This window comes from Geotrypetes seraphini, chromosome 4, assembly GCF_902459505.1.
Source record: "Geotrypetes seraphini chromosome 4, aGeoSer1.1, whole genome shotgun sequence".
Taxonomy (NCBI): Eukaryota; Metazoa; Chordata; class Amphibia; order Gymnophiona; family Dermophiidae; genus Geotrypetes; species Geotrypetes seraphini.
In genome coordinates, this window is record NC_047087.1 from 293,362,366 (window position 1) to 293,389,432 (window position 27,067).

Sequence of the window (27,067 nt, forward strand, 5' to 3'; positions counted from 1 at the left end):
GCTAGGTAGGGATAATACTTCTGGGACCTCTCCATCGAGACATCTCAAATGTAAGCACTCTCTGACTCCACCAATATCACATAGCGGAGCTTCTTCTGTGACTCTTACGTTGGATACAGACGTCCCTTCCCAATACTCCAAGGAGGCTTCTCCTCCTTATTCAGCAATGCCTCGGTCTCTCTCCACTTTTCCTCCTGAGGGCTCTTCATCTTCAAAATCCACATCTTTTTCAAAATTCATATTTGATATGAGTAAGGCTCTTCGAATTGATCTTCAATCAGAATCTTAAGTATGCTCCTGAATATCTGGCTGAGATGGAATTGCCCCATCTGCCAAAGGACACCATGAGACTTCCCATGAATCCTGTTTTGAAGCAAACTTTCCTGAGAAATTATGAGACTCCTTATTCCATTCCGGCTATACTCTCAAAAATGGAATCTCGTTACCATACGATTCCTTGTAAAGGGTTTGAGAAGCCGCAATTGTCTCACCAATCTTTTGTGGTAGAGTCATTTCTCAAAAAATCTAATCCCACCAGAGTCTTATGCTGCATTCCCTCCAGTCAGAGAAGGACGGACAATGGATAAATTTGGACGCCGTCTGTATCAAAATTCCATGATGGCAAACAGGATTTTGAATTATAACTTCATGTTCACATCTTATCTGAAGTACTGCAATAAAGACCATGCCCTACTTCTTCTCTGACTTACCTGAGCAGCAGTTACCCGAGTTTCAACAGCTCCATCATACTTAATCACAAATACGTCTTTTTATGCTTCAAGCATAAATGTCATCTCGAGTCACTGCTTTTTCTGTGGCAATACGACATCTGGCTTGGCTACGCATTGTGGACATGGATCCTAACCTTCAAGATCATCTAGCCAATATACCATGTCAAGGTAATGAGTTATTCGACGACTCCATTGAGGCTGCCACCAAGCGTCTGTCGGAGCATGAGTGGTCCTTTGCCTCTTTGATTCGACCTAAACCTAAGCCTCCAGCTTTTAAACCTTATAGGCCACCTCCATGTCGTTATCCACAGAAATCGACTCTGGCTTTCTCCAGGCCTCCACGCAGGAAACAGCCACAGCAGCAGCAGTGTCAACAAAAAACCCAGCCTCCCACTGTAGCTAAGTCTGCACAGTCTTTTTGACAATCTAAATCTGAGCATAACGTCCATCTTTATCCATCATTTTTCTCTCCTCCCCATAGGAGGCCATCTCCATTACTTTTACCAACAGTGGGAGCAGATTCCATCAGACCTCTGGGTTCTCGCCATTATCAGAGAATGTTACTCGCTCCAATTTCTTCAAATTCCACTAGATCTCCCTCCAAAAGAGTTTCATAAGAACATAAGAATTGCCGCTGCCGGGTCAGACCAATGGTCCATCATGCTCAGCAGTCTGCTCACGCAACGGCCCCCACGTCCAAGACCAGTGCTCTAAATGAGTCCAGGCTCACCTACGTATGTTCTAGTTCAGCAGGAACTTGTCCAACTTTGCCTTGAATACCTGGAGGGTGTTTTCCCCTGTATCAGACTCCGGAAGAGCGTTCCAGTTTTCTACCACTTTCTGGGTGAAGGAGAACTTCCTTACGTTTGTATGGAACCTATCCCCTTTCAACTTTAGAGAGTACCCTCTCGATATCCCTACCTTGGAGAGGGTGAACAATCTGTCTTTATCTGCTAAGTCTATTCCCTTCAGTATTTTGAATGTTTTGATCATGTCCCCTCTGTCTCCTCTTTTCAGGGGAGAAGAGGCCCAGTTTCTCCAATTTCTCACTGTATGGCAACTCCTCCAGCCCCTTAACCATTTTAGTTGCTCTTCTCTGGACCCTTTCGAGTAGTACCGTGTCCTTCATGTATGGTGACCAGTGCTAGACGCAGTACTCCAGGAGAGGACGCAACATGGCCCAGTACAGCGGCATGATAACCTTTTCCGATCTGTTCGTGATCCCCTTCTTTATCATTCCAAGCATTCTGTTCGCCATTTTCGCTACTGCCGTGCATTGCGCGGACGACTTCATCGACTTGTCGATCAGAACTCCCAAGTCTCTTTCCTGGGAGGTCTCGCCAAGTACCGCACCGTATTCGTGCATGAGATTTTTGTTACTGACATGCATCACTTTACACTTATCCACGTTGAACCTCATTTGCCATGTCGATGCCCATTTCTCGAGCTTGATTATGTCACGTTGCAAATCTTCGCAATCCCCCTGTGTCTTCACTACTCTGAATAACTTTGTATCATCCGCAAATTTAATCACCTCACTCGTCCAACCAATGTCCATATCATTTATAAAGATGTTGAAGAGCATGGGTCCAAGCACCGAGCCTTGCAGCTCTCCACTGGTGATGCTCTTCCAGTCCGAGTATTGCCCATTTACCCCCACTCTCTGTTTCCTATGCTCCAGCCAGTTTTTAATCCACAAGAGTATTTCACCCTCAAGTCAATGGCTTGCAATTTTCCGAAGTAATCGTTCATGTGGAACCTTGCCAAATGCCTTCTGAAAATCCAGATATACAATGTCGACTGGGTCACCCTTGTCTATCTGCCTGTTTACTCCCTCGAAGAAGTCAGTCTTTTACACCTAACAACTTCGTACCTCTCAACCCCTAACTGCCACTATACCGTTCTAACTTAAATTTCTACTATATCCAATTAATTTCAAAACTTCACATTCAAACTCGTGACAAAATATCAATTTCTATAGTGGTATTGCCATTGGATATCAGACTGCCCCTAGAATCTTCTAATTCCTCGGGGGATTAATTCCTCATGCATCCCAATCTGGTAATCCTATTATAGTTATCTTTTTTTTTCTTGTTGTTTTTGTACTTTTTATCTTTTTCAATTTCTTAATAATTTCTTAATAATTCAAATAATTTCTTCATTTCATAGCTTAAGATAATAATTTAAATAACTTAGCTTTTCAGTTTATAAATCATTCATCTCCTTTACCAACATGTTTCGCTCATTTCTTTTTCAAGGCTGAAGAACTACTATAACTATTCATCTCCTTTACAAGCTATCTCCTTGTCTTCGGTTTTGGATTACCTGCTGCACTTCTCAATCTGGCCTCAAATCCACATCTATTAGAGCTCACGTCAGTGCAATTGCTGCTCTTCATCAGCCTATCGAAGGAAAACTCCTGTCTGCTCATCCTGTGGTTTCCAGATTTATGAAAGGACTTTTCAATTTCAAACCACTTCTCAAGCCGCCTCCAGTGGTTTGGGATCTCATTGTTGTTCTTGGTCAATTGATGAAGCCTCCTTTTGAACCAATAGATTTGGCTCATCTTAAATTTCTCACTTGGAAAGTGGTTTTTCTCATTGTGCTCACCTCTGCTAGATGAGTCAGTGAGCTACAAGCTCTAGTGGCAGATCTACCTTTCACAGTATTCCATCATGACAAGGTGGTCCTCCGTACTCATCCTAAATTCTTATCTAAAGTGGTTTCAGAATTTCATCTCAATCAATCCATTGTTCTTCCAGTGTTTTTTCCAAAGCCTCATTCTCATCCTGGACAAACAGCTCTTCATACTCTGGACTGTAAACGTGCTTTGGCTTTCTACTTGCAACGCACTCAACCTCACAGAACTACTTCTCAACTTTTCATCTCCTTCGATCCAAATAAATTGGGCATCTTGTTTCCAAGAGAACCATCTCCCAACTGGATGGCTGCTTGCATCTCTTTCTGCTATGCTCAGGCTGGTCTCCCTCTGCAGGCTCAAGTCACGGGCCATAAAGTTAGAGCTATGGCGGCGTCTGTAGCTTTCCTCAGATCAACTCCTATTGAGGAAATCTACAAGGCTGCCACTTGGTCCTCGGTTCATACATTCACCTCTCATTATTGTCTGGATACTTTCTCCAGGCAGGATGGCCATTTTGGCTTCTTAGCTAGCTATCTAAACTGAGGTACCTCAGAGGAGACGCACGACCTACGTTCGGCGGGAAGGCACTCGCGCATGCGTGGTGCAGCACTTGCAAATTTTTGAAAGTTCTTCAAGCAAGTCTGCTTAAAAGGCTGTCCGCTACGGGGCTCTATGGATGACGTCGCCCACATGTTGATAATATCTGCCTGCTGTCCCTGGAAAACAACTGTTACGGTAAGTAATTGTGCTATCCTGTCTTGTAATGAATATACTTCAATATGCGGTTCTCATGATACCAGGACCTTAATGTCTCACTAGTGTCCTGACATGCCAATTGTGAAAAGGTCCATCCAAATAAATAAATAGTGCCAACAACAATGCCGATAAAGCAAACAAAGTCAATTTTTCTTCTCATTCACTAGTATATCTGGATCATTTGATAAATTTACTGCCCTCCAACCCAAGCTGGGTTTCAAATTACATCTTCAAGGAGATCAAACCTAGGAGGAACTGATAAATGTATCCTAATTATCTATGTTCATAGAAACATAGAAAAAAGCGGCAGAAAAGGGCTATAGCCCACCAAGTCTGCCCATTCCAAGTATCCCCCCCCCCCTGAATTTACTCCCTTAAAGATCCCACAAGAGTATCCCATTTTTTCTTAAAATCCGTCATGCTGCTGGCCTTTATCACCTGGAGTGGGAGTCTGTTCCAATGATCCACCATTCTTTCGGTGAAGAAGTACTTCCTGGAGTCGCCATGAAACTTCCCTCCCCTGATTTTCAGCGGATGCCCTCTGGTGGTCGAGGGTCCCATGAGCCAGAAGATATCATCTTCTGACTCGATGCGTCCCGTGATGTATTTATACGTTTCAATCATATCTCCCCGTTCTCTTCTTTCCTCGAGTGAGTACAGTCGCAATTTCTTTAGTCTTTCTTCATACGGGAGATCCTTGAGCCCCATGACCATCCTGGTGGCCGTTCGCTGAACCGACTCGATCCTCAGCACGTCCTTTCGGTAGTGTGGTCTCCAAAACTGAACACAGTACTCCAAGTGTGGCCTCACCATGGCTCTGTACAACGGCATCATAACTTTAGGTCTCCTGCTGACGAAACTTCTGCGGATACACCCCAATATTTGTCTTGCCCTGGAGGAAGCCTTCTCCACTTGATTGGCAACTTTCATGTCCTCGCTAATGATCACTCCTAGATCGCGTTCTTCCGTGGTCCTAACCGAGGTCTCACCATTTAGTACATAAGTTCTACGCGGGTTTCTCTTGCCCAAGTGCATTATCTTGCATTTTTTAGCATTGAAGCCTAGCTGCCAAGTATTTGACCATTGTTCCAGCAGCAGTAGGTCATGTGTCATATTATTAGGTAATAAGCATCTGCCTACTATGTTGCAAAGTTTGGCGTCGTCGGCAAACAGTGATACCCTTCCTCTAAGTCCTTGCGTCATATCTCTTATGAATAAGTTGAATAGAATCGGGCCCAGGACCGATCCCTGTGGCACTCCACTGATCACGTCCGACGCTTCAGATGGGGTACCGTTCACCACCACCTTCTGAAGTCTGCCGCTCAGCCAATCCCCAATCCATGTAGTTAGAATGTCTCCTAATCCTATCGATTTTAGCTTGTTCAGTAATCTTCGATGAGGGACGCTATCAAATGCTTTGCTGAAATCCAAATATACCACGTCCAGTGACTCTCCGACGTCCAGTTGTCTAGTAACCCAGTCAAAAAAGCTAATCAGATTAGATTGGCATGATCTACCCTGGGTGAACCCGTGTTGGTGTGGATCACGTAGTTTTTCTTCGTCTAGGATTGTGTCAATATGCTGTTTGATCAGTGTTTCTATGAGCTTACACACTATAGACGTGAGACTCACTGGTCTGTAGTTTGCTGTCTCTGTCCTGCAGCCCTTTTTGTGGAGTGGGATTACATTGACGGTTTTCCAGTCCAAGGGGACCCTTCCTGTGCTTAGGGAAAGATTGAAAAGAAGAGATAATGGTTCTGCCAGGACTTCCCTTAACTCCCTGAGCATTCTGGGGTGTAGGTTATCCGGTCCCATGGCTTTGTTTACTTTGAGTCTTGATAGTTCGTTGTAGACACTACTGGGCGTAAATTCGAAATCTTGAAACGGGTCTTTCCGGTTATCTCCCATCTGAAGCTGAGGACCAGCTCCCGGTGCTTCGCGAGTGAATACTGAACAGAAGTATTGGTTTAGTAATTCTGCCTTCTCAGAATCTGATTCTGCAAATTTACCATCCGATTGCTTCAAGCGTACTATCCCATCTTTGTTTCTTTTCCTGTCACTGTTATAGCTGAAGAAAGATTTATCCCCTTTCTTAATTTTCCGTGCTAGCTCTTCCTCCATTCGGAGTTTGGCCTCTCTGACTGCTGTTTTGACAGCTTTGGAACTGTCTAGATAGTCCTCTTTTGCCCCCTCTCTGCCTAAATGTTTGTAGGCGATAAATGCGTCTTTTTTTCTGTTTAACTAGTTATGAAATTTCTTTACTGAACCATTGGGGTCTTTTGTTTCTCCTACTTTTACTTACTGTCTTTATGTATCGGTCTGTTGCTTCATGTAGTATGGACTTCAGGGACGACCACATATCCTCCATGTTGTCAGTTTGTGCTTGTTTATGTAGTTCCTGATGGACGAAATCTCCCATTCGGTTAAAGTCTGTGCCTCTAAAGTTGAGAACCCTTGTTGCTGTGCTTGTTTTTGGGAATCCTTTTCTGAGGTTGAGCCATACCATATTATGGTCGCTGGAGGCCAGTGTGTCTCCTACTGAGACTTCAGTGACACTATCTCCGTTGGTGAGGACTAGGTCTAGTAACGCCTGGTCCCTGGTGGGTTCCAATACCAAATGCTTGAGAAGTGCACCCTTTATGGAGTTTAATATTCTTTTGCTGCTACCCGTAGTCGCGGAGAGTGTGTTCCAATCTGCATCTGGCATGTTGAAGTCTCCTAGCATTACTGAGTCCCCGCGCAGTGTGATATTCTCTATGTCCTTGATTAATTCCATGTCTTTGTCCTCCTGTTGCCTGGGAGGTCTATATATCATACCAAGGTATAGGCATTTTTCATTCCCTCTGGCCAGATTCACCCAGAGGGATTCCCCAGTGTATCTAACATCTGTGATTCTGGTGGTTTTGATGCTTTCCTTAGTGTATAGCACTACTCCTCCTCCCAATTTACCCACTCGGTCACAACGAAATAGGTTGTACCCTGGTATAACCATATCCCACCCATGCGATTCCGTGAACCAGGTTTCAGATATCGCTATCACGTCAAGATCGGCGTTTGTTATCTCAGTCTCTAATTCTAGAATCTTATTGCCCAAGCTGTGTGCATTAATATACATAGCCCTCCATATCTGTGAAGAGTTTACCTTATTAGTTAGTGTGGCTCCTGAAAACTCAGTGATATTTCTCCCTGACTTATTGTGGGTATCATTGGTACTTACCTTAGACTTGGTAGTGTGAGTGCGACTTGCCTCCTCAGGGTGGTTTCTTACTGCTCTGGGATATAAGTATGTACCCTCCCCCAACTTACCTAGTTTAAAGCCCTATGGAGTAGGCGGGCCAGTCGATGTCCAAATACGTTTCTACCTCTTCTGGTTAGGTGGAGTCCGTCTGGTCCTTGTAGTCCCTGGAGCGTCTCGCCGTGGTTTAGGAATCCAAAGTTCATTTCTATGCACCATTCTTGGAGCCATTCGTTAGTCCTTCGAATACGCTCTTCTCTGGCTCTGCCTTTGTCTCTCACTGGAAGGATTGACGAAAAGACCACCTGGGCTCCTATCTGCTTCAACTTCTTTCCCAGCATTCCAAAATCTCTGGGGATGTTCTCTGTGGTATTCCTAGCAGTGTCGTTTGTGCCTACATGAATGAGAAACATGGGAAAATGATCATTAGGTTTTAGAATTTTGTCTAGGTTAGTGGTAATATCCTGGATCCTGGCTCCAGGGAGACAGCAGACCTCTCTTGACTGCAAATTAGGCCTGCAAATCGGTCCCTCGGTGCCCCTTAGCATGGAGTCACCAATGACTACCACTCTTCGTTCCTTCCGAGGGGGCCTGTCTACGTGCTCTGGATTTGACGTTGTCAGCTGGGTATCTTCATGAGTCTCTTCTGCTATTTCCTCGGTGCTTCCATCCTGTTAGATCTGATATCTATTTCTTAGAGTTAGCTGTGGTAATGATGAATGGCTATCCTGTTGAAGAGAAAAAGAAGAAGAAGAGAGTGAGAATGAGGTGGGTTTGTTTCGCTTGCCCGTAGAGGAGGTTACCAATTGCCAGGGGCCAGCATCTCTAATTATCTCCTGTACTCCAATCGTTGTGTTTAGTGCTATTCATTTATATTCTTTAAATTATCAGATCACCATAATCACTTACTTACAAATTTTGTAGCTGCATAGCTGGATGACCTGGATTTGAAGTTAAATGGTGGGGCCTGCTATTGTCAGTCAGTTCAACAGACTCCCAGGAGTGGCTATGCAGCTACAAAATTTCTAAGTGATTATGGTGATTTGATAATTTAAAGAATATAAATGACTAGTAATGAATGAACATAGATAATTAGGATACATTTATCAGTTCCTCCTAGGTTTGTTCTCCCTGAAGATGCAACTTGAAACCCAGCTTGGGTCAGAGTGCAGTAAATCTATCAAATGATCCAGATATACTAGTGAATGCGAAGAAAAAATTGATTTTGTTTGCTCTATTGGCACTTGGCACTATTTATTTGGATGGACCTTTTCACAATTGGCACGTCGGGACACTAATGAGACATTAAGGTCCTGGAATCTTGAGAACCGCATACTGAAGTATACTTCATTACAAGATAAGTACAATACGATAGTTATCTTGTTTCCCACCATAAAACGATATTACTACTTAAACTTACAGTCTGCAATGTTTAACAATGAATAAGGAAGGTGAGGGACCAATATTGTGCAATGATGGTTCCTTGATACACAAGGTCTTTAAATCTGCTTCAGATGTGACCTTGGTGGAGGTGACTGAACACAATATAAACAATTTATAAATTTTAAAGATTTATTTATACAAAAAATATTAAAACATAAATAAGGCATTATATTTTGCAGCTATTGAAGTATTGAATGCCAAGTTTATTAATTTTTCCCATGACATTTTGAATAGATAAAATATAGATAAATACAAAGTGATGCACACAGAAAAAAAAAAGTACAAAATCCTGCGTTCTGAGTTATTAGTGACTAACCAAGAAAATAAAATTTTGGCATCATTTTGAGAAATAGATTAAAATTTTCTGCCCAGCATACTGCAGCTGGTATAAATACGAACAAAGGGCTCCTTTTTTAATGCAAATTTAACAATTTTAATATCAAATGATATCAAAGAAAAAGGATTCTTACAAAAGGTTTTACAATCATTATACATATAACACAAAATTCCTTTTCAAGCCCACAAAAACTGGGGAGCCATACTACTATATCAACTAACTTAAGATACAAATGCTACTGATAGTGTGCACTGAATACGAAGAAGCTCATGGAAATTGAATAAACTTCTTCGTATTCAGCGCACCACTAATTGGTAACATTGGTTTGTAAATAGAGCCCAAAATGTTATGGATTGGAGTTAATTTCTTCAAGATAAGAATGTACCTCACAAAAGGCACCAAAAGGACTGTGACCGAGTGGTTAGGAAAGCAAAAAGAGAATATGAGGAGAGACTGGTGGGGGAAGCAAGAAACTTCAAACCATTCTTCAGGTATGTGAAGGGGAAACAACAAGCCAGGGAGGAAGTGGGACCATTAGACGATGGAGACAGGAAGGGAGTGGTAAAGGAGGAAAAAGAGATAGCTGACAGGTTAAACAAGTTCTTCTCATCAGTCTTCACGAGAGAGGACACATCCAATATCCCAGAACCCGAGGAGATCATAAACGGAGACCATGATGAAAAGCTGGTCCAACTAGAGGTAAGCAAAGAGGGTGTCCTCAGACAGATAGACAGACTGAAGAGCGACAAATCACCAGGTCCGGACAGCATCCACCCAAGGGTACTAAAAGAACTGAGAAATGAAATAGCAGAAACACTTCGCCAAATATGTAACCTATCCTTAAAAACTGGGGAGATCCCAGAGGACTGGAAAATAGCAAATGTCACGCCCATCTTTAAGAAGGGATCAAGGGGTGACCCGGGAAACTACAGGCCGGTGAGCTTGACCTCGGTTTCGGGAAAGATGATGGAAGCACTGGTTAAGGACACAATCTGCGAACACATAGAAAACAATGGTCAACTGAAGGCGAGCCAGCACGGCTTCTGCAAGGGAAGGTCGTGCCTCACGAACTTGCTGTACTTCTTTGAGGGAATAAACAGCCAGATGGATTAAGGGGAATCCATAGACATCATTTACCTTGACTTCCAAAAAGCCTTCAACAAGGTACCTCACGAACGACTGCTTAAGAAGCTGTGGAGCCACAGGGTGCACGGGGATGTCCACCGATGGATCAAACACTGGCTGGCAGGCAGGAAACAGAGAGTTGGAGTAAAGGGCCATTACTCAGACTGGCAATGGGTCACGAGCGGAGTTCCACAGGGGTCGGTGCTGGGACCGCTCCTGTTCAATATATTTATTAACGACCTGGAGACGGGGACGAAATGTGAGGTTATTAAATTTGTTGATGACACCAAACTCTGCAGCAGAGTTAGAGCCACGGAAGACTGTGAAGACCTGCAAAGGGACCTAACGAGACTGGAAGAGCGGGCAAAAAAGTAGCAAATAAGTTTTAACATAGAGAAATGCAAGGTCATGCATGTAGGGAAAAAGATTCCGATGTTCAGCTACAAAATGGGGGGATCATTGCTAGGGGTGGGCAACCTTGAAAGAGACCTGGGGGTGATGGTGGACATAACACTGAAAGCATCAGCACAGTGTGCGACAGCCTCAAAGAATGCGAACAGAATGCTGGGTATTATTAAAAAGGGTATCACAACCAGGACGAAGGAAGTCATCATGCTGCTGTATCGTGCAATGGTGTGCCCACATCTGGAGTACTGTGTCCAGTACTGGTCGCCATACCTCAAGAAGGACATGGCAGTACTTGAGGGGGTCCAGAGAAGAGCGACTAAACTGATAAAAGGTATAAAAAACTTTTCATACGCTGACAGGTTGAAAATGCTGGGCTGTTCTCCCTGGAAAAGCGGAGACTTAGAGGAGACATGATAGAAACCTTCAAAATCCTGAATGGCAATGAGAAGGTAGACAGGGACAGATTCTTCAGACTGTGGGGAACCACAAGTACAAGGGGTCACTCGGAGAAACTGAGAGGGGACAGGTTTAGACAAATGCTAGGAAGTTCTCTTTTACCTAGAGGGTGGTTGACACATGGAACGCGCTTCCGGAGGTTGTGATAGGCCAGAGCACATTACAGGGGTTCAAGGAAGGTTTAGATAGGTTCCTAAAGGATAAGGGGATTGAGGGGTACAGATAGAAGTAGAGGTAGGTTATAGAAATGGTCAGGAACCACTTCACAGGTCATAGACCTGATGGGTCGCCGCGTGAGCTGACTGCTGGGCGCGATGGACCTCTGGTCTGACCCAGTGGAGGCAACTTCTTATGTTCTTAAATCCTGAAAAAGAATTAGTAGTGGTTGAGGATAAAGGTGGATAATATAAATTTATTTTGCCTGGTTGTATGATGTAAGAAAATAGTAAGAAATGATTTCCTATTAGATATATGTTTTATTATTTGAAGCAGTCCTAATAACGTGGGCTAGATTTAAAGCAATATTGTTTAGATTATTTTCCTATATCTGATTTATCTTTATTTCTGTAATTTTGTTATGTAATAAATGAATAGATATAATAATAAAAAACCCAAAATGTTATGGATTATTCAAAAATGACTCCTTGGAATTCTGTGCAAAAAAATTTTGAAAACCTTTATTTGTTTACTTGTTCAAGTAACATAATTTTGAGCAATAATCTATTATTTTTGTGTATTGGAAATTAGGGCTGCATTTTGATTAAAATTGTAATCATAATTAATTGTGTGATTTAAAGGTATTCCTCCAGTCCCCGCCTCTCACCACTGCAGCTCCTTGTGATTCTGGGCAAATCACTTAACCCTCCATTGCTCAGTGTCACAAGGAGCTGTAGTAGGAAAAAATAAATAACATAATTGCACGATCACAAATTTTAATCAAAATGCAGCCTTAAATAAGTTAAAGAATAAAAGTTACGAAATACAAATTTACAAATTCAAGAATCTAAAAAAAGCGTTCAGAATACAGTTTTACAGTTTTTATAGCCTAATTCAAAAATGTAGTGCTAGAAATTATTACTCGTTGCATCACTTTTTAATATTTTGTCCAGAATTCCCCCATCATGAACCCTGGTACACCTCCAAGCTTGACTCTTCCCACTTCTTTCTCAACTTTGGCTTCAACCCCTCATGACTTGGGTGCAAGGTTAGATCTTAGTAGAGGTTCTGGCTTAGGAACAAGAAGGCTTCTATGGAGATTTGAAAGAAGCACAAATGATTCCAAATGCAAAGTGACACATAAGAAGTCAGACCTAGTTCTGGCAAAGAAACCAAGCAAAGAAGGGATTTAATTATAAATCTACCAGAAAGAAGGTAGTCTCCGAGAAGATGTGACAGGTGTAGAGTTTAGAATCTGCTTATCAGAGGTTTGTCAAAGTTAGGCACTTCTCTGGACTGAGCACCCTAGAAGCCTGGTGTAACTTCATACATGTCAACAACAAATTGAAAAATTCACAACCAATGGTTATAAAACTCAAAACAAAAAAATCATAAAACTGTAAATGTAAGACTAAAAAGATATGCCAATTATCTCACATGTCCTAAACAAAGTTAGAGAATCTTGTGGAAAGGAGGAAAAATCTTAAAACATGTGCCCAATTTCACATACCAGCCCAATACAGCTGATATGGACGCCATTATTAAGGATATGTAAGACGGTGTGAGCTGTTGGGATGCAGCTTTGTTATCTTAAAGTACCTCATGGCTTTTCTGATTCTCTGAGGCAGATATTGCAAAACGAGCTCATCAGAATCAGAACGAGTCTTTAAAACAAGTTGCCCAATATTATCAAGATAATTGGTTTTTATAATCCTGACATTATAATAATAATAATAATTTATTCTTATATACCGCCATACCCAGCGAGTTCTAGGCGGTTTACATTAAATTAGATTAGGATCCGCATAGACATGTAGATTTACCACAAATTTATCGGATTTACAACAATTTTAGCCAAACTTGGCAGATGAAAAAGGAAAATTTACAACAAATTTAGCCAACTTCGTAGATGAAGTGGGGAGAATTACCACAAATTTATCGGATTTACAACAGATTTGGCCAGACTTGGTAGATGAAGAAGGTAGTGGGTAGAAGAAGCAGGGGGAGATAGGAGCTATCGTGAAGGAGGAGAAGAGCCGGGTAAGGGGCCCTGAGATTATCTGAAGGGTCGGTTAAGGGTCTTGTTTGCTGAAAAGGTAGGTTTTGAGTGATTTTCTGAAGTCGAGGTAGGTGGGGGTCTCGAGTATCATTTGGGCTAGCCATGGGTTCATCTTGGCTGCTTGGAAGGCGAGGGTTTTATCTAGGAATCTTTTGAGTTGATTAATTGCAATCTTTTGAGTTGATTAATTATATATTATTAATGCAAGTTTGCACAGCATGATTTTTTGCACACCAATTAAAGGTGGTGGAGGAGGGCCGGTGATTGACATTGTTGTCCATATCAGCTGAACGGCCATTGGGCTGGTATGTGAAATTGGATTCCAAGAAAAATTGGCCAACGCTTCAATTCTCCTGGAGAAAAAGTTTGAAATGAAAAGATTTAGACTAAACAAACCCTTTTAGAATGATGGACATCAGTATGAGCCTTTCCAATAGCACACGGGGGGTTTTTCGGCTCGGGCAGTAACTCATTGATGACTAGCACCAGACATAAGTCTAAATAAGAACTGCCTTATACATCATATTTCCCTATTTTGTATGTAGTCAAAAAATATATATATATATATAATTTAAATCCTTTCAAACGTTTACTCCAGGGAGAAAAAACAAAAAATGAAAAAATAATAATAATAATCTCCCAAGACGTTATAAAATGTAGTGCTGAGAATTGTAAAGTGCTAAAAGTGAATCTTGAAAAACTTTAAGAGAAATTGCAAATTGTAAGTTAAAGTGCAGGTGCAAACACTAAAAAACATGTATTTGGTATAATAAACATTGCCTGCATCTCGTACCTAGTTGCCTGCAGTTTGTTTTTTGTTTTTGCTTTGGCTGGCGGTACTGCGGTTTTTGTTGGATTTTGTTTTTGGGTTGAGATAATTGACACACATTTTTTCAGTCTTACATTTACAGTTTTGTAACTAACTCCTGTTTTCTTTTTTAAAAATTCTTCTGAGATGCTGACTGAATGACTTGTATATATTTAGTTTACTCCTGTTTTCATAGTAAGGCTAATTCAAAGAGAAGAACAAATGGATCAACTTTTTTTATCTTTTAAATTCTCATAGTTTTGATAACAAATGAAGAAAAATTGATGAATGCAAGGAAAAAGTTAATGAAGTTCTAAAATGTACTTGTAGAACATCAGTTTTGGTTTTTTTTAACATGAAGTTTCTTTATTCTGGGAATGAGATTTGATTTCCCCAGTTCCCCGCCTCGGGTACAAAAATAAGTACCTATATATAATATATAAACCTCTTTGCTTGTACCTACAGAAAGGTGATATATCAAGTCCCATCCCCTTTCCATGTTCAAACTAAATAAAGCGCGGGGAGTGGAAGAGACATCTGACAGACATTTTAGCTTTAGTTTCAGTTCAGCTAAAGGTATATGTAGGAAAATGCATGTGTTGAAAATTGAGCAAACTTACAGAGTTGGTGATTTCTGTAAGTAGAGCTTTTTGTTTTTAAGAGGATGCCTTAATTCAGATTCTTTTAGATAAAAAGCCAGATAGACTTTTAATGTGACATTCCATCTGTTTCAGTACTAATACCCTTCACAAAGGCATTTCATATTATGTGTAAGACTTGGTGGGTGGTAAATCCTAGCACAAGTGGATCGCAGCTGTTCAAACTTTTAAGTAAAGTGAATATGGTTTTCTTTTAGTGATAAAGCTGACCCAAGGAATATTAAAGCTGTGAGTCACTTGGCAGTGAGAGGACACCTGGAGAGAGCATAGTTCAGTGATCATCACTGTTTTTCAAAACAGGGACCATGTTAGCTTAACAGGGACCATGTTAACTCTTACTGAAGTCTTTTTTTTTTTTTTTTTTTGCCAGAACTATCACTGAACAAAATGGTTGGTACCTAGCTTCTTGGACAATGAAACAAAAATACATCCAGTCTGGCTGTTCAGGCACACTCAGATGCATATGTAAAAACATAAGAATTGCTATACTGGGACAGACCAAAGGTCCATCAAGCCCAACAGTGGCCAACCAAGGTCCCAAGTAACTAGCTAGATCCGAAGTAGTAAAACAAATTTTATGCTGCTTATCATAAGAATAACGAACGTTATAAGAGGTTCTCTGTACTGAATCACTGCCTTTTATGATATTTCAACCTCCTAGTTAATACATTACTTGGGAGAGTATCTGAAAAGTTGGGTCACTGTGTGAACAGCTTGACCAGGATGTTATTTATGCTTCATTAATATTTATATGATTTGATCACATTGGTTTGTAAAAAGTTATTTTGAATGATTGATATTTCATTATCCATAAGAACCCCCTTTCTTCATTAAGTTATTATATTGTGGGTTGGATAGATTGTGAAGTGATCCATCTTATGTATTCTGAAATCAGTTAGCTTAGCAGGGTTTAAAAAATGCTTGGATAATTTCCTAAATGAGAAGTCCATAGGCCATTATTGAGATAGCTTGGAGAAATCCACTGTTGGTATTTCAAGTCCTTAGCCTGGAATTAGAACTTGCCATATAATCATAAGAACATAAGAATTGCCACTGCTGGGTCAGACCCATCGTGCCCAGCAGTCCGCTCCCGCGGCGGCCCCTAGGTCAAAGACCAGTACCCTAACTGAGACCAGCCCTACCTGCGAACGTTCCGGTTCAGCAGGAATTTGTCTAACTTTGTCTTGAATCCCTGGAGGGTGTTTTCCCCTATAACAGCCTCCGGAAGAGCGTTGCAGTTTTCCACCACTCTCTGGGTGAAGAAGAACTTCCTTACGATTGTACAGAATCTATCCCCTTTTAACTTTAGAGAGTGCCTTCTTGTTCTCCCTACCTTGGAGAGGATGAACAACCTGTCTTTATCGACTAAGTCTATTTCCTTCAGTTTCTTGAATGTTTCGATCATATCCCCTCTGTCTCCTCTTTTCAAGGGAGAAGAGGCCCAGTTTCTCTAATCTCTCGCTGTACGGCAACTCCTCCAGCCCCTTAACCATTTTAGTCACACTTTGAACCCTTTTGAGTAGTACCAAGTCCTTCTTCATGTATGACGACCAGCAGGGCTGCCATCAGAAATTTCTGGGCCCCTTACTGAGCAATCCTATTGGGCCCCCACGCACCCCTTCCCCCCCTGACCCCCCTTCTTCCATGGGCCGAATACACACATACTTTTCTCTGTCGCCGCACTCTTTGACCAAAAGATTTGTAAGCCTGCAACCACGTCAAGGTAGACTCTTTCAGCAGGGCCCTAACCTAACCTAAACTAAACTAATCTATACCTATCTATTCTAAACTAACATATGTATACTTTGAAACATAGAAACATAGAAAGATGACGGCAGATAAGGGCTATATAGCCCATCAAATCTGCCCACACTATTTACCCACCCTCTTAAGTCTTCTGACCCCTTAAAGTATAATTGTAATTATACTGTCACTCTACTGACCCGCTCATTCAAGTCCTAGTGACCCTATCCCTTGGCATGACCTCGTAGGGATCCCACATGGGTATCCCATTTGTTCTTGAAGTCAGGGATGCTGCGTGCCTCGACCACCTGCACTGGAAGCTTGTTCCAATGCTCGATCACTCTCTCTGTGAAGAAGCACTTCCTGGCGTCTCCACGAAACTTCCCTCCCCTGAGTTTGAGTGGATGTCCTCTTGTGGTCGAGGGTCCCCTGAGAAGAAAGATATCATCTTCCACCTCGACCCGTCCCGTGATGTACTTAAATGTCTCAATCATGTCTCCCCTCTCCCTACGCTCTTCGAGAGTGTAGAGCTGCAATTTGCTCAGTCTTTCTTCGTACGGGAGACCCTTTAGCCCCGAGACCATCCTGGTGGCCATCCGCTGAACCGATTCAATTCTGAGCACATCCTTACGGTAATGTGGCCTCCAGAATTGCACACAGTACTCCAGATGAGGTCTCACCATGGCTCTGTGCAATGGCATCATGACTTCAGGTTTCCTGTTGACGAAGCTTCTCTTGATACAACCTATCATCTGCCGTGCTTTAGATGAAGCCTTCTTCACTTGAGTGGCTGCTTTCATGTCAGCACTGATGATTACTCCTAAGTCTCGTTCTGCCGTAGTCCTATTTAACATCTTCATAAGAGACTTGGCTGAGGGGCTTCGAGGTAAAATTACATTATTCGCCGATGACGCCAAACTATGCAACATAGTAGGCAACCGCACAACAGATGAAAGCACAGTGCCCGACAAAAGCTCAATGCCCGACAGTATGACGCAGGACCTACTCCTGCTGGAGCATTGGTCAAAGACTTGGCAACTAAGTTTCAATGCCAAAAAATGCAAGGTAATGCACCTTGGCGGCAAAAATCCATGCAGGACTTACACCCTAAATGGTGAGATCCTAGCAAGGACTGTAGCAGAACGTGACTTGGGGGTGGTCATTAGCGAAGACATGAAGACTGCCAATCAAGTGGAGAAAGCTTCATCCAGGGCTAGACAAATCATGGGCTGTATCCGTAGAAGTTTCGTCAGCCGTAAGCCCGAGGTCATAATGCCGCTGTACAGATCCATGGTGAGACCCCATCTGGAATACTGTGTTCAATTCTGGAGGCCGCATTATCAAAAAGATACGCGGAGAGTTGAGTCGGTTCAGCGAATGGCCACCAGGATGGTCTCAGGTCTCAAGGATCTCCCGTATGAGGAACGACTTGGTAAGTTGCATCTGTACTTACTCGAGGAACGCAGAGAGAGGGGAGACATGATCGAGATGTTCAAATATGTCACAGGCCTTATCGAGGTGGAAGAGGATCTCTTTTTCCATAAAGGACCCACGGCAACAAGAGGGCATCCGTTGAAAATCAGGGGTGGGAAATTTCATGGCGACACCAGAAAATATTTCTTCACCGAAAGGGTGGTTGATCGCTGGAATAATCTTCCACAACAGGTAATTGAGGCCAGCAGCATGCCAGATTTTAAGAAAAGATGGGATTGGCATGTGGGATCTCTTCTTGGAGGTAGTTAGGGGGTGGGCCATTAGTGTGGGCAGACTAAATGGGCCGTGGCCCTTTTCTGCCGTCATGTTCTATGTTTCTATGTTGAAATTGCCTATTACCTATGTCCATATTGATATTGTTGTATCCTGTCATTGGTGTATTTCTTTAAAAAGGCAATAAATATTTCTAACAAATATTGTACAGTTATATTATGAACTCTCCAGGACAGATAGTGAAAATACTTAAGACCTGGTTAGTAATCAATTATTCCTGATGGAATTCTGAGCAAAAAAATTCCAAATTCTACACTCAAAATTTGCAAATTCTGCAAAGTCTGACAACATTTAAACAATATTTTTGCTAATTACTATCTAGCATTTCAGTACAATTCAATATTTTTATTAAATCATACTGGAGAAAACAGAGTCAAGTTTATCTTGCTTAGTGACTTTCTTTTAGCAGCACACTTTTTAAAAAGCCCACCTTAGTGAAGTTTGGTTGGTTTGTTTTCATAGTTTCCCATTGTTTTATGTTGAAAAACATTTCTGAAAGCTGACATATTTAAATAAATTCAGAATAAAAAAAACATTTTTCATTTTTTTGTTGTCTGAGCAGTTTATTTTTCCATTCACTTAGGTCCCAGAGTCCCTTTTCTGCATTCTTTGTTTTTTTTTTTGTAATTGTCTTCCCAGGATTGCCTGTCCATTTTATATTTTGTCCCTATGCCCCATGTACCTATCCTGAGCTTCTCCCCTCTGTGTCCCTCTCCATTCCCTTACATCCATCATTCCTCTGTCAGAATCGCTCCTTTTAAAGCAATGTACCTGTGTCTAGCAGTTGTCCTAAGCATATCTTAATGCTCTTTTCCCATCAAGCTGTCTTCTCTGTCTGTCCCTCTCCGTGCCCAGCATTATTTCAGTAGTCCCTGTGTCTATGCTCAGTCCCTTCTAGGAGCTTGTCTATATGTTTCTTTGCCTCCTGGTGTATAGGATCTTCTTCCCCTGAGCCAGCATCTCTCCCCTACCCCCTCAAGTCTGAATCTCTCACTCATCCCTCTCACTCTTACTGTCCCCTATTCCCTGCCAAGCCAGGATCTCTATCCCCCCAAAAACCCCCAATCAACATCTCGTGCTATCTTCCCCCTATCCCTCTGAGAAAGTACCTGTCTCCCTAACCAGTGTCAACTTCTCTTATCCAGCCCCCCCAGATATCTACCGTATTTTCACATAGATAATGCGCACCCGTGTAAAACGCGCACACGGGTATAGCGCGCAAAAAACACATTTATGTACATAAATTTTTATATACCGCGCACACCCGTATACCGCGCATGCTGCCCGACTCTCCTTTCGCCCGCCCCGACTCTCCTCTGGAGACCCTGACTCTGTTTTCGCCCGCCCTGACTCTCCTTTCCTCCTTGAAGTCCTGTCCCTACCCTGAAAGCCTGATGCCCCCCCCCGACGTCCGATTCACCCCCCCGCAGGACCGCTCGTACCCCCACCCCGAAGGACCGCTCGCACCCCCACCCGAAGAACCGCTCGCACCCCCACAGCTTCACCCCCCTCCCCCATGGAGAAGCTGTCTACCTTGTTTCCGGATGCCAGCGAGCCCAGCTGTTTCCTCTGCCGGCGGTCCCGCCCCTTCTCTGAGCCCTGCTGTGCTGCTTTTTCTTCCGGCGGTCCCGCCCTTTCTCTGACATCAGAGAAAGGGCGGGACCGCCTGAAGAGGAAGCAGCGCAGCACAGGGCTCTGAGAAGGGGCAGGACCGCCGGCAGAGGAAGCAGCTGGGCTGGCATCCGGAAACAAGGTAGACAGCTTCTCCATGGGGGAGGGGGGGAGGCTGTGGGGGTGCGAGCAGTCCTTCGGGTGGGGGTGCGAGCGGTCCTTCGGGGTGGGAGTGCGAGCGCTCCTTCCGGGTGATGAATCGGGCGTCGGGGGGGGGGGGGAAACTATGTAAAAAAAAATTTTGTACAACACGCTCACGCGTATAACGCGCAAGGGTATGCGCGGTTTGTAAAAACCACGTATAACGCGCGCGTTATATGCGAGAAAATACGGTACTCATTCCTGCCACCCTAACTAGCATCTTTTTCACCAACATTTCTCTCACCCCTGTCTCCCCACCCCAGCCAGCATCTCTCTCTACCCCCCCAGCCAGCATCTCTCTCACCCCCCCCCCCTCAAGCCAGCACTTCTCACTCTCTCCCCATTGTCCCCATTCTTCTCAGTTCAGCATTTCTTATTTTTCTAATTCCCCTCCCGGCCAAGACCTCTTACATTGTCACCCCTCTGCCCCAAATGGAGGCCCTGACCTTCCATGTGTCCCTCTATGTACCTCAGCAGTGCTGATTCAATAGGCAACCTGCCATAATCCGAAGTCCCCCAGAACCACCTGAACCCGCTTCTTACTTTCATCTGGGCCTCGTCACCGGCATGTCCTGTGTGTTGGTGCCGGTGCCCGAAGATCTGCCTCCTCTTCTTGCTGGGCCTTGAGCATCTGTGCATGCTCAAGGCCTGCAAGTTCACGCTTTCTCTGAGATTCTTGGAGATCTCATGGGGGAGGATGCCAGATCGCAGGCGGGCGCTCATAAATCGAGGCACGCTTAGTTTCCGAGGCGCCGATTTTGCGAATGTTTTGCTCATCTTGCAAAACACTCGCAAACCAGTGCACTCGTAAACCGAGGTACCACTGTATATCCTCTACCTAGAAACATAGAAACATGATGGCAGATAAAGGCTAAATGGCCCATCTAGTCTGCCCATCCGCAATAACCATTATCTCTTTCTCTCTCCGAGAGATCCCATGAGCCTATCCCAGGCCCTCTTGAATTCAGACACAGTCTCTGTCTCCATCACCTCTTCTGGGAGACTGTTCCATGTATCTACCACCCTTTCTAATATCTAATCACTTATTACAGCTAGTAAAGACTTGAATCTGTTCCTGAGTCATATGGTTTAAGCTGTTCAATGTTTTTTGCCAGCAAAACAGACTTGGCATACTACTGAAATATGTGGAGCTTGGCCATGTATGTCAAATTGAACTTGGGCACAGTTCTCATAATAATTATACAATGTCCCGAGAGTCCATATTCTACAAATGACTATCTTTTTTTGAAAAAACATTTAGATATTCATTTCTGTAGTTGTGTACAATCTTTATTGAATGGATAAATAGTTACAGAAAGATCTATTCTGCATCACCAGGAAAAGCTGTTAAAAGCAGTTTCTAAAACACCATTAGCGTTTCTTTATTTTTTTTCCCCCCTTCCCCCAGGCACTTTGCACTTTAAGGCTTAAGGAAAATCTCACTGTGTAAAGGAGTTCACTTGAAAGCAGTTCCCTTGGCAAAGGAATATTGGATTTAGTTGCTAAAACTGAATGTGTTGATCAAAAATTTGCTTTTTTGGAAAGAAGAAACCCAGATACATCTGAGCTTTTAATCTTTTCCAGATACACAACAGCAGATGGCCCAAGTGGATTTGGCTTTGAGTTGACATTCCGGCTGAAAAGAGAAGCTGGGGAATCTGCACCCCCAACATGGCCAGCAGAGTTAATGCAAGGCTTGGCTAGATATGTCTTTCAGTCAGGTAAGAATCTAATGGTCTTATTTCATTTAACATTACAATTTTTAGAAAACTATGTTGGAGATATTCTTTCTCTTGCGAGTGGAGAGAAGCTGATTGGACTTCCATTAGCCACATAATCAGGTACAGAGTGAACAGGACTGGCATAAGAGAGAGGGCAATTTTAGATGTCTTATAATTCAGCATGCGATTGTGTTTGATTTATTTATTTATTTAGTTAGATTTTTATCCCGTCCTCCCAGTAGCTCAGAACGGTCTACAAGCAAACATTCACAGTGGAGTACATTTGGACATAAGAACATAAGAAATGCCTCCGCTGGGTCAGACCTGAGATCCATCGCGTCCAGTAGTCCGCTCACGCAGCGACCCAACAGGTCCAGGACCTGTGCAGTAAACCTCTTTCTATACCCCTCTATCCCCTTTTCCAGCAGGAATTTGTCCAATCCTTTCTTAAACCCCAGTACCATACTCTGCCCTATAACGTCCTCTATACAAAGACTATACAGTAGTTTAACTACATTTGGACAATACAAAGACTATATAGTAGTTTAAATACAAGGACAATACAGTAATTTAAGTACAGATTAAAAATGGACTGTACAGCAATTTAAGTAGAAGTTTTGAATGGGGAAGAGAGGTTAGAGGGGAGGGTGGGGTTTAAGAGGGGTGAGGCATAGACTGTGGTTGAATTTTAGTTGAAGAGGAGGGTCTTTACCGCTTTCCGAAAGGTCATCAATGAGTTCTGTTAGAACCAGATAGTGATTAGCAAGCCAACTAGAAACTGCATCTATGCATTACTGCAGTGGCCCAAGGCTGAATGTATTGACTGGAACCTTGACCACAAGAATTGTGGCCCTTACATAATTCTTTTGCTGCATTAGAGCATTGTGATGCTCAAGAAAAAAAACTGGTGGGTTCAGAAACTATGAAGGTAGCTCAAGAGAAAAAGACACCCCCAAAGCACTGATAAAGGGTGTGGGGTTTTTTTCAAACCAAAAAATTGTTGCTATGAGATTGTTATCAGAGACATTTACTTTGGAACACAGTTCAAGGGGGCCCAACAAAGTAAAATGCTTTCCAAGCTAGGGAATACTCAAAGAAATTAAATGGAAATACAGTGGTACCTTGGATTACGAGCATAATCCGTTCCAGGAGCATGCTCGTAATCCAAAATGCTCGTATATCAAAGCAAGTTTCCCCATAGGAAGTAAGGGAAACTTGATTTGATATGTTTCCACCCCCCACCTTCAGCAGCGCTGCTCTCCCCCCACGAGAACCGGCATTGCTCCCTCCGAAGCCCCCCCCCCCCACGATCCGGCACCCTCCCCCCCCCCCCCCGCGATCGGGCACCCCCACCCACCGCGACCTGAGGTCCCCCCCAACCCACCCGAACCCTCTTCTTACTTTTCTGTAGCCTCCGCAGCGGCAGCGGCACCGTCACCAGCATGTCATGTGCGTGGTGCTGGTGCCTGAAGATCTGCTTCCTGTGCTGGGCCTTGAGAGTTCACATTCGACGTGAACTATCAGGCCTTGCACAGGAAGCAGATCTTCAGGCACCGGCACCACGCACAGAACATGCTGGTGCCGGTGCCGCTGCGGAGGCTACAGAAAAGTAAGAAGAGGGTTCGGGTGGGTTGGGGGGACCTCAGGTCGCGGCGGGGGGGGGGTGCCCGATGGCAGCGGGGGGGCCCGATGGCGGCGAGGGGGGGGTGCCGGATCGCGGGGGGGGAGGTTGCCGGTTCGCAGGGGAGGGCGCTCGCAAATCGAAGCGCGCTCGGTTTCCGAGGCGCCGATTTTGCGAATGTTTTGCTCGTCTTGCAAAACACTCGCAAACCGGTGCACTCGTAAACCGAGGTACCACTGTACTTTAAAAAAAACAAATAAAAGGAAATTTTTTTCATTCAATGAATAGTTAACCTCTGGAACTTGTTGCCAGTGGATGTGGTAACAGCGGTTAGGGTATCTGGGTTTAAAAAAAGGTTTGGACAAGTTCATGGAGGAAAAGTTCATAGTCTGCTATTGAGATAGACATGGGGGAAGCCACTGCTTGCCCTGGGATCAGTTAAAATATGGAGACTTGGCGATGCCAGTAGACTAATTATTATCAAAAGAGCCAAATATATAATAGGCCCTGGAAGATCTAATAACCCTGAGGTTCAGGGTTGGTTAGGATGAATCTCATCTTTATTGTAATCCTTATTGCAGATGTTTACACAGAGAGCGATGACGGTAGTGAGTTTTGCACTTGAACATGACTGCAATACAGTCTTGAAACTTTCCTTCCTTTTTAATATTTGGAATTAGTGTTTATGGGATCAAAATCAGTGTGTTTCCTTGAGACGGAATAACTTTTTGGCTCTTTGACCTAGGGCTTAGGCCCTGGAGGCTGACTTTGTTCTTAGTTTTCCTTGTTTGTGTGTGTGGAGGGTACTCATTTTCAATTTTTGAACCTAAGCATTTGGAAGATTTTTTTTTAAGCTTGGAAAGATGTTAATGTGATTGTTTAGAACTTTATGTTCCCTGTAGTGGACTGCTGGGAAGGGTGATGGAGCGTGTGACTGATTTGCATTTTCCTTTTTCTGTTATTACAATCTATATCTTGGATTTCATTTATGGATCATATGGGTGATAAATTAATAACTTGGACAAGGTCGCGGGCCAACCTTGATATTTATTGAAAAAATGTCTACAGTTTGAGGAAGTTTTTCCTTCTCATCAGATATAACGATGAATAGGGCACAGGTGATGAATGTAGGCCACACTCAAAATGATGAGAAGGAAAAAGAGGTACGGGCCAAATAGCTGAGCCAAACGGAAAAACTACAAAGGGATTAAAACCAAAAAGGGACGAAATAAAATACCATGTGAATTAGCAACATATGTTTGAAAACGCGTAAAAATATAACCTTAATAAAAACCATTACTTGAAGCAGAGATAACAAATAGGGATACGGAAAAATACTAGCACCGGAAAATAATGAGTACCAGAAAACAAAACGCCAAAATTAAAATGTGATCAAAAGACTATTAACAACAAGGGATTAAAAAGAAGAAAAAATGATTTTAAAAAATCAATACTTACCAAAAAAAGCAATTGCAGAAGAGTCTAGTGCTACTACTGTCAGGGCTCTGCACAGTGAGCGATTGAGTTGGCGAGGTTGGTGAGTTTGCATGCAAATGACTTGCACCTCCGTGCAAATCATTTGTATATGAACTTGATAGTGAAAGTGAATCAATCACTGTTTGAAAATTGGCCAGAGAATTGGCCAACAGCGATTGAGTTGCTATCTTTAGTGAATCTGGGCCTAGGTTCTTACCTTGATAATATATTTTCCTGTAGATAGGTGTGTCATTTTGGAAAAGCGGGTTATCTCCCATGGCTGCAAGCAATATGCAGAAGGAATATACTGCAATCCGGATTTTTTCTGTGACCCTCTTAACTTCACCAGGAGCTCTACTATCATCTGCAGTTAGCACCCAAGCATGCAAGAAGCTCCATTGAAATTATGTGAAGTTGGGAGCTACTTTCCTTTTAAGTTATCCTTCAAATGCCTGATTAGATATACTTGGATTAAATATGTCCCCTGACAAAGGACCCCTTCCCTCCCCGAACCAAAAAAAAAAATGGCAGGAGAGATGCCTACTCCCTCCTGCCACCAGATGCTCCCCCTGACGCTCCCCCTCTATGCGATTATGGCAGGAGGGATGCCTACTCCCTCCTGCCATAGCTCCCCCCCACCTGCGCAGGGGCATTCCTCCTGCCATATCATTTTGCAGTGGGGGGAGACGATGGCAGGAGGGAGTGGGCATTCCTCATGCCATGTTCGCGTTCATGTGGGGGGGGAGGAGGAGAAGGAGCAACAGCAGCATCGGGGGAGCGTGTGGTGTTGCGGCAATTGTCAGGGGAGGGGGTCACGCAATTGTTATTGGGGAGGGCCATTGGCAGCGGTGGGAGATTTATTTTTTATGGGACAGATATTTTGTCCTGCCTGTTTTCACCCCCCTCCCCCAAACCCAACCAGTCCACAGAAGCCACAGGCCTCGCCGGGGATCCCTGCCCTCCTGCCCGCCCCCTGCTGAAGCCGCGGCCAGGGATCACTCTCTGCTGTCCTCCCTCCCTGCCTGCCTGTCTGCCCACCCTCAAAGATGACCCTGTTACTTTGTTGGAGCCGGACTCGTCCATCATCCTACAGTAGCAACTCCATGCAGGGACAGCGCGTGCATCGATTCACACGCTACACTTGGCTGGCCCACAAGCCTTCCCTCGGAGTTCAATTCTGACATCGAAGAGAAGGTTCCGGGTCACCTACACAGCGTGCGAGTCGCTCCCTGCGGTCCCTGGCTGCTGGGGGAGGAGGAAGCCACTCCGGCTCCAACAAAGTAACGGGGTCGGCTTCGGGGGTGGGGGTGGTGCAGCAGGCAGCCCTTGCAGTGGCTTAGCAGGGGGCTGGTGGGCAGGAAGGGATCCCCGGTGGTGGTGAGGCCGCGTACCCCCAAAGGTATGCGTACCATGTATTGAGAAAGTGTACAACTGCTATCACTTTGTGGGTTGGACACACGTGTATGCGCGATTGGCCTGCCAAAAGCTTCTGTTCTGGGTTTCCATAGATGACATCACCTAAATGTGAGAGCATATGTTCTTCTGACCTTGGAGAACACCTGCTACAGGTAAGTAACTTTGTTATATACCCAGTTTATCAGAATGTAATTTTATTTTCTGAAGGGCAATATCAAGTGACAAAAAATAAAACAGCTAAAGTTTTGGCCTGAAAAAGTTTTGCTTGTTCATAAGGGTGCATAAATAGAAGGTTCTAAAACTTTTATAAGTGCTTGTTCAAAGCAGTATGAATAATGCATTAATCTACATGTGCATGACTAACTGCTACTTAAACTATGTGCATTCGAATGTAAGCAACTGTATTCTGGGTTCATGCCTGGGTATGCTTGCTAGTATTGAATGAGCCCTTTTTCTGGGAAAAGGAATAGGGCTGAACTGTTTCTCAACTTCCTTACCATTCTCTTACAGGAGGAGAAATTTGGATCATATTTTATTTTCAATGGATTGCACAAAAAAGGCGCTATTCATCTGCAGTTGGACTTGCCTGCTTGGCACAAGCAAAAGTGACCTGTCAGGCTGGCTTTCCTAATTTTGGATATGCAGTTTCACTCCTCATAAAGATATCAAATCTGGAAATCTCAAATCTATTTCTGCT

General features: G+C 43.5%; 1 protein-coding gene across 5 annotated transcripts in view; it reads left to right on the forward strand.

The window, feature by feature from the left end:
- Positions 1 to 27,067, forward strand: part of SUFU (SUFU negative regulator of hedgehog signaling) — a 244,438-nt gene that overhangs the window by 36,366 nt on the left and 181,005 nt on the right. For all 5 annotated transcript variants that reach the window (XR_004539049.1, XM_033940100.1, XM_033940101.1 and 2 more), the window contains exon 3: positions 21,721 to 21,857. Coding sequence is in view for 4 of the 5 variants with exons in the window: in XM_033940100.1 (XP_033795991.1) it covers positions 21,721 to 21,857 (137 nt within the window). In the remaining variant the exon portion in view is untranslated. The remainder of the gene's footprint in view (positions 1 to 21,720; positions 21,858 to 27,067) is intronic.